Source organism: Astyanax mexicanus, chromosome 15, assembly GCF_023375975.1.
Source record: "Astyanax mexicanus isolate ESR-SI-001 chromosome 15, AstMex3_surface, whole genome shotgun sequence".
NCBI classification, from domain to species: domain Eukaryota; kingdom Metazoa; phylum Chordata; class Actinopteri; order Characiformes; family Acestrorhamphidae; genus Astyanax; species Astyanax mexicanus.
Genome location: NC_064422.1, coordinates 26,811,585 through 26,820,384, shown reverse-complemented (window position 1 = coordinate 26,820,384; position 8,800 = coordinate 26,811,585). Strand labels below are relative to the sequence as shown.

At 34.7% G+C, this 8,800-nt stretch overlaps 1 protein-coding gene across 1 annotated transcript; it reads left to right on the top strand.

Moving 5' to 3' along the window:
- Positions 1–266: 266 nt before the first annotated feature.
- Positions 267–5,702, top strand: LOC103038911 (transmembrane protein 238). Its single transcript, XM_007257197.4, has 2 exons — positions 267–944; positions 5,468–5,702. The coding sequence occupies exon 1, from the start codon at positions 370–372 to the stop codon at positions 904–906; it is 537 nt and encodes a 178-aa protein (XP_007257259.1). The 5' UTR covers positions 267–369; the 3' UTR covers positions 907–944; positions 5,468–5,702.
- Positions 5,703–8,800: the final 3,098 nt, after the last annotated feature.

Here is an 8,800-nt window from a genome sequence, read left to right as displayed (position 1 = left end):
TCCTTTATTGAAATCCTTTAAAAAAGAGAGGTATTTTTAGCTTTTTTTGTTTAGTTGTATATGTAATACAAAATGAAAAACTAGATAATTAAAAAATGGGATAAACCCCCATTTCTATTTCAAAAATGAATAAAGTTGTATACCCAATTTTCTATTTTTAGGGTAAATAATGCTGCTTCCTGAGAAAAGAGGGCGTGGTCAAATAACGCAGGGTTTGATGTGGACGTCAGTGTAGTAGGGCGGGGCTAAGGACGCCCGCAGGTGTGATGGGAGTAAATACCTGCTGAGGAGGAAAGTTGTGGCAGGACTCTCCCTCTCTATGTTGTGCTGTTCTGGATCAGAGCTCTGCTCCTGTAACCTGTATGAGCCATGGCGGTGAGGGGCGTTGGGGGCTGTGTGCCGCTGTTTGTTCTCGGTATTGTTTTTGATGTGATCGGCCTGGTGGTGCTGCTGGTCGGCGTGTTCGCAGACCTGCGCTATGACGGCAGGTTTTACGGAGATTTCCTGATCTACACCGGCTCAATCATAGTGTTCCTCAGCCTGATCTGGTGGGTGCTGTGGTACACCGGGAACATCACGCTCTCCTCTGATGACCTGGAGAAAATAAGCGCCCTGGACAACTTTACTCAGTGGGCTCGAAAAATCTCCAAGAGGCTCTCAAAGAGCGGGGTGAAGAGCCTGGAGGCTGGAGAGAAGAAGCTGGTGAATGGTGGAGGTGGAGGTGGGGATGGGAAGGATGGCAGGAACGGAGCTATGCCCGTCCACCTCCCCACACGAGTAACGTGGCCAAGCCAGGACACAGCGGGCTACGATAACGAGGCTTACGAGAGGAGCGTGGAGACTCCTTCAGTCAGCGAGAAAACAGTGGAGCTGGACACCCTGAAGAACTCCGCTCCAGAAGAATGAGCTGAAGTGAGGGGCTGAGACTTCTTCTCTCACTGCTGGTTGGTATTTGAGTTTCTGATTTGTAGAGTTTTAGCCTATAGTGACTGTAGTTTACCATGAAACTTGTTGATTCTAGGCTATTCTTGGACCCAGCAAACACAAAGTTGTCACCACGTTGTCAAACTTCTTATAGGGTTGATACAACGTTTTATAGCGGTTATCAACCCACGTTGGCAAAACCTTATCATTAAATAACACCTCTTGGTCATAAGAGTGCCCTTTGACAGCTTTCCAAAATTACCCATATAGAAAAAAGGGGTAAAACGTTTATCGGTAATGCTTTAAAACAACGTCAGAGCTGATTTAATTGTGCACACTGATTTATGTTGATTGAACGTTGATTCAACTGTTTCGGTTTAATATGTACCCAGCTGGCATTTCAACATTGAATCAACATTTATGTTATGATTGAATCAACCTTGGATTTGGTGTTGATTTTGGAAAAAGATTTACGTTTATATGGCAACGTTGTTTCAACGTTGTGCATGTAACCCTTAATAAACTATAGCTCACTAAAACTAGAGAACCTTATGCTTAACAGAGTGTTAACAATAAACTTACATCACTGTAGTAAAGCTGAGTATATAGAATGTTACCCACCACTACCAATCTGATTACTGAACATCTGATCTCAAAAACACAAAAGTAAAACAAATAGAACATGAACATAACCCCAGGTATGGTGAACTGGTGCCAAATTAAAAAGCAATAACTGCAAATGGAAATAAGACCACTTTTTCATCCCTCCATCTAATCGTTTTTTTGTAATTGTATGCTGATAAAATATTAAATGCTAATTTCAGAAGGCAGAAGGTTGAGGATATTATGTTGATTCAACGTTAAAATGTAAACGTTTGCATAACTATTAAACATTAAATGTTGTTTTAACGTTGAAACAACAACAGACATCACTTCAATTATATTTCAACCACAATTCAACTCTGAAAGTCGGTTGTGTGCCAGCAGGGTATGGTTTGTATTTAAGGTTGTTTACATTAAATATGTATACATTGTTTGACTTGTTGTAGCTTGTGGCATTGCAGTGTAAAAAGTGACATTTAAATAATAATTATTAATATAAACATTATTATATTAGTGTAGAAGAGCTCAACCCAACCATTCAAAACGTTTAAATGAACGTTGATTCAATGTCAGAATTTCAAAATTAACCAATTAATCGATTTTTCATCATCATTAAAAGATGTAATACAATAAAAATATATTTGTATATTTAATATTCTTTGCTATCAGGGATGCTTATTTTCTTACACTGTTGCATTAAATTTGCATTAAAAATAAATGTGTCAGTCAGATCTGATTAAATCAGGTCCCTGAGTGGTTCAGCAAGCTGAGCGCTGCCACTATGATTGGGAGATCGCCGGTTTGAATCCTATTCATGTTGCTTGCCATCGGCTACCGGAGCCCTGAGAGAGCACAATTGGCTATGCTCTCTCTGGGTGGGTAAATGGCGCTCTCAGAATTTCCTCAGCACTAACCAATGCTTATTATATAAGGTTAAATAAAGTTAAAGTGGTATCCTTAAACTGTTGATAAAGATAATTTTTCAGATCATTTTTGGTAAATAATAAAACTCATCATATACATTAAAAATATAGTGCAGTTTTTGGGCACAAAAACAATAGGATGTCACAACTTAACAATGTTTGTTGGGGAGATGCAAACTCTTGTACCCCACACCTGTAGCTAAAATGTTTGTCAGTGTTTTTTATATAGAGAGATAATAATCCGTAAGAACTTAAAGAACCATTTGTGGTCCTTTACTTTGTTAAATTACATATTTACCTTATATAGTGGTACAATGTACCGCTAAAATTAGTCAAAGAAAGAACCCATTTTACTACCATATAGAATCTTTTTTAGTCTAGACAGAATAGTTTTTTTGTGTTGTTTTCTATCAGAAGTTTAGAAGCCTAAGCTTTTCTTGCCCTAAGCTAGTTTTCTTCTTGTTTACTGCGTGGAGAGGCCCACACCCATAGTGTTCCTCAATTGTTCTCCAGTAAAGACAGTGTTTTTTTCAATATAGAGCCATGGCCCACCAAAGATTGCAACAATTATTTGCTTGGTTATTATTTGCTTGATAAAAGGAAGACTTTGTTGAGCTATGATTTCTGCATTTCTGTACAATAATAACATTTAAACAATATTCAAGATGCTTTTTCAATATTTAATTAGTTTTATTTACGTTGTTGTGTAATTAATTTATAAAAAGTTTTTGCATATAAAATATTATGCAATTACATAAGAAGCAAAACCATTCTAAAACTCTGTGTTTGAGGTTTTTTAATGCTTACTGAATGGTGCTCAAACATTTACCTTTTCTTAGTTTTATAGCCTGTTTTATGTTTGTATAGTGGTCAGTCATTTCAGGAGGGTGAAATATCTGATCAGATAAAATGTCATGGATGGTTACACAGGTCATTGTTTTTTTGCAGAGTATTATTTTTTATTTAAAAGCTTTCCTCTAATCTGTACACTATTAGTAACAAGGAAACTGAAAAAAACACTCTTTTTTTGTGACAACAGTAGAACCCTTGTTTTTTTTTTGTTGTCACAAAAATCTTTAAAGGAGAAAAAAAACACTTGTGGTTTCAGTGAACGCCTCTTAAGCATTTTGAAGCAATTTATTTGTCTGTTTATCATGCATTTGTGACACAATGTAACAAACAACTGCCTGTTGTGTAAAAAAGTAAAAAACAAAAAAATGGAGATATAATGTGCCCTTAAAAACATACTACTGGATGTGTAGTCATGTGACTTTGGACATTCAGTCCAGTAAGGTGTTAGCCATTTTGTTGTGCTGTTCGAAATCACGACAGTACATTCTATTCCCTATATAGATTACTATTAAAGACACTAGTGCATACAGACACTATATGCTAAAATTACGGGTACCATATTTTCCATACTATCAATTAACGGTTAGCGGCTAATGCTGTTGGGGATTTAAACTAAATCTTCTGTAAAACAATGCACTTCGGCGGAGTAGCTTTACTGTCCTTACAACCTGACTGGTAAAATTCATAAGGCGCACCAGAGTAAAGGATTTAAAGTGTGCCTTATAGTGAAAAATATAGTGCAATGGGGTGGTGTTTTGTCAGACATTCTCCAAGTGGCACCAACAAAGCTGGATTGTTGTTTGGTCTTTTCCTACTGAGTTCACTATATACTGGAGTAAATTCAATATAGTGAATGAGTTAACTATTTAGAGCAAAGCTTAGGACATACCTGGAAAAGAACTTAAACAACAAGCTAATTCAGCAACTCAACAGCTTTATCCAAAGAAAAGGCTGTAAACAATACTAATAATATATTAATCGTTATTGATATAAAATAAATAATTAATCGTGATTTTGACTTGAGGTCATAACGCCCAGCACTAACAGGAAAGGTGTTCCTGTTCCCTAAAGAGTAATGTTTGCACAATTGTCAATTGCACAATTTTATGAGAGCTTCCACATGATGTAAATTTTCTTTACCAGTTTAAAGACCTGTTTTACAATCAATGGGCCTAACAAAGAGTCTACCAAAAAGTCTGTCAGATTCATGATTTTTATGTATTAAGTTTTTTTTTAAACTGTTTACAGCTCTGCTCTTACAGTGCTGGATCCCATTGAATTTGGGAATTGGACAAACACACTGCCTGACCAAAAAAAAAAGTTGCCACCAAAAAAAAAGATCACACACTCTTGTTTCGTAAGCATCTGCAATGTCACAAGATTAATTTCAATCCAGTGTTGCATACACTTTTCACAGAGATCTTGCATTGATAATTACTTTTTTTTTGGCCAGGCAGTGTACGAAAATAATGGTGAATTTGTTTAATCTGTGTTTTTTTTAAGAAGAAATATTTTCTTATTATTTATCTGCTGAATAAGGTCCTTTTTAAACAAAATCAGTTCTTCTTGTAAACAATATATTCTGTTTTTTTAGATCTTGGAGAAATATGTTTAAGAAATCACATGTAAATGATTTTTGACAAATTGACAAATTCTAATTTACCACAGTTACTGGATTATTGGAGTGAATGATCAAAAAGGCCTGTTTATATCACCTTCATTTTACAGTGTATATGATACTTTCCCAGACTTAAATAATTAAGTCCAGTCTTGATCTACACAGCATTTAAATTGAGATTTACCATTGAAAGTACAAAATATAGGCTACAACTAATCCCTGCCCGGGAAACTGACCCTACATGCAGCAACCAGTGGATAAATTGTTAAAGTGTACAAGCACCTTGTGATCACTGTAGACGTCAGAAAGCAACAAAGAGTTTCTGTATGAGTCGGTAGTGACTCTGTTGACATTGTACTTACAACAGAGTTAGTTTGCTTACGGTTCTCTGACTCTTTGAGATGAAGTAATTCATTAACATTTCACAATAGTTAAAATTAAGAGTAGTGTTTGCCTTGGCCACGCCATGCCTCACTGTGACTCGGCTAAAATTCAACTGATTTGATGGGAGCGTCTCGTAATTCACTGTTGCTTCTCTCTTTTGCAGGCGCGTTCTGGAGGACTGAGCTCAGCTTTGGCTTTAAAAGAAATGGACTGCTCTTTCTGCTGTTACTGCTCTTATTCAGGGAAGCATGTTTTAATATTGCACACATACATTGCACAAGATCCTTTTTTTATGTATTTTAATTAGAGAGATATTTTTATGAAAATAATTTTATGTAAATATTGTAAAAAAAAAACAACATGAATATATGAAATAAAGCTGTTTTTCATTAAAAGGTCACAGTGTAGTGGTATAATGTTTTTGACTGAGTACGGCCATCATATAAGGGGGATCAGATAAACATAGAAAAAGGAACTTTTAAGGTATTTATTATCCATGTTCACTCAAGTGAAAGTATTATGACATTTGTAAAATAAATACTTTTCAAAATTTGATGGAATTACAAAAATAGCAGCTTAAAAAAACTGCATAGTAACTTTAGCAGTTGCAGTGGAACCTTAACATATGAGCACAGGAAGTTCGTTGGGCTCTATTCTTCTCTTTTTGTGCACTGTTGGAATAAAATAATCAACCTCAAATGTCAGCAGTATAACCAGTGGCAGTATAGCAGTATGTTTACAAAACTGGTACTAGTTCACTCTGTGAGTGTTTATAATAAATTTAAACAAAAAAAAAAGTAATCAGTAACTAAAGGTAAATAAAAAGTGTAAGACATAAAGATATGTTAAAGATTGATCATTAAGTAACTACAACTACAAACATTTGTTATTTAAAATGGTGAGGTTTGTTTTGCCTTCATTTGCTATTATATAGCATTGTGATATTATACTGGGTATCTGTATGGAAACTAGAGGTGTGCCATATCGTATCATACGAGATAATATCGCCAACATTTTTGAATATCGTGAACGATATTATACCCTGAAATATCGTGTCATATCACCCACCCCTAGTTATCACATCAGGGTACTACTTTTTTGGCTGTTTTAAGCAAAAGAAAAATTCACACTGTTCTCATTTGTCATTATATATCTACTACAGACAAATTATATCTGTTTAGTATCACTTATTTTACTTTAATCCTGGATATATGGAGATATTTGGAGTGCATTATTATTAGTAGTATAATGACATTCTGAATCATTGACTTCTGTTACAAATCTGCTAAAATGCTTGTTTTTTTAAATATCTTAGTTAGAGGTGTGAAATATCATATCCTATACAATAATAAAATGTAAGTTTTGTTTTGTTGCAGTAATGTATTTTTATTTTTTTTTATCATATCACCAAGAGTATCGTTATCGTGATAATAGCATGAAATATCATGATATTATTTTAGGGCCATATCGCCCACCCCTAATGGAAACCCTACTCCCCAACTTTGTGTGTGCAGATTGTAAAAATAATAAGTGGTAAAATAATTTTACTACACTGGCAATGTACACTGAGACAAATGTTTTGTTGATCATGTGTGGCAGATATATGGACATTATGAGCCCTCAGTAGAGCAGTTTTTAAACCCCTTCTGTCAGCTGTACACAGCTGTATCCCTAGAAGTTATTGGTGGTCAGTATTGGCAGCTGGAGGACAATTTTATGGCTGTCCATGGAGATTTCAGATTTAATAGCAGGAGTGTTCATTCCTGGTCCTAGAGATCTACCACCTTGGAGATCCCTGTTTACCTCCCCCCTGATCTCACACACCTGATCCAGGTAATTAAGCCCTCCTGAGGCATGACAACGTTCTAGACTCAGGTGTCAGTTAGATCTGAAATCTCCAAGGTAGTAGAGCAACAGGACCAGGAATGAGCACTCCTGCTTAATAGGGCTGCAATCATTGATTATTTTGGTAGTCAGCAAATGTAGTAATCATTTTTTTTCAGTGGTCGATTAGACAATTATTATTTCAGCCATGCCCTCCACCTCTGCTTCCTGTAGGATTTCTCAAATGCTTTAAAACGGTAGAAACAGCTGGATATTGGATTTACATCAAATTGAAATGATCCAATATCAATTCGTATGAACCCGAGATCGATCTTTAAATTTAGTGTCAATGCCATCCATCTGCAGAGTCGAAGATCCAGCAGCAGACAAGCAGTTCCAAAACGTGGTAGTTTTAGAGAAGCCAAGTTAACATTCTCATTCTTAGTCACTCACATTTAGCTGTAAACAGGTTAGCATTAGAATTTACGTTCAATTTAGAGTAAAAGAAAATAAATTCAGACATTTGTTTTTGACCCTGATGTTGTGTGGATGTGTGTGAGAATCACAGCCAAGTGAATCTTTACATTACATGTACACTGTTGTTGTGTTATGGACACATTAAATCATAAAAACAGAATCATTTTGCCAACAATTAATTCGAAAAAAAAAACTCTATATTGCTATATTGTAATGTCCTTGAATGCAGACTTTTTATATTTGTTATGCTATTTACTGTATTTAGTTTTGTTTGTTTTTTAGTTTAGTTTGTTTGTTAGTTTATATGCACTAAATATGCTGCACTTTATTTTAATGGTAGATTTTTTTTTTTACATTACTTTATGTTTGTTAAATTTTTTGTAAGTTACTTTTCATGAAATAGACAAACTAAATGTAAGACACTTATATTTATGCTAAATAAAACTATTAATGATTGGGCAACACCCAAACTTGAAGTTGATACATTTTTATAATCAACATGGTTGATTATTAAGATTAATCGTTGCAGCCCTACTGCTTATTAGGATGTTAAAACAGCATACTGTACATTATGTATATATATGTTATATATACAGCTCTGGAAAAAAATTAGACCACTTAAAAATGAAGTTTCTTTTATTTTACCAACTTGAAAAGCTCTGGAATATAATCAAGAGTAAGATGGTTGATAACAAGCCATCAAATCAAGCTGAACTGCTTGAATTTTTGTAACCAGGAGTGCCATAAAGTTATCCAAAAGCAGTGTGTAAGACTGGTGGAGGAGAACATGTAAAGATGCATGAAATTGTGATTAAAAAACAGGGTTATTCCACCAAATATTGATTTCTGAACTCTACAACTTTATGAAAATGAACTTGCTTTTTATTTTCAGTATTTTTATTTTTATCATTTGAGGTCTGAAAGATTGTTTGTTATTTCAGCAAATAAATGCTCAAAATGACAATCTGTTCACTTGGAATTTGAGAGAAATGTTCTGTGTTTACCTCAAGAAACATAGTGTCAATGTTTTTTTTTTTTAATATTGGGGTCCACCCAATAATTACAGATAGCATCTGGACCCACTCCAACAAGGAAAAAGTGAATAAGAAGATAAAAACATGAATAAATGTTTTAATACTTTTAAAATGTTATAAATGGTGTTGTGTCACTGTGTTCTAATTAGTTAACACTTTGA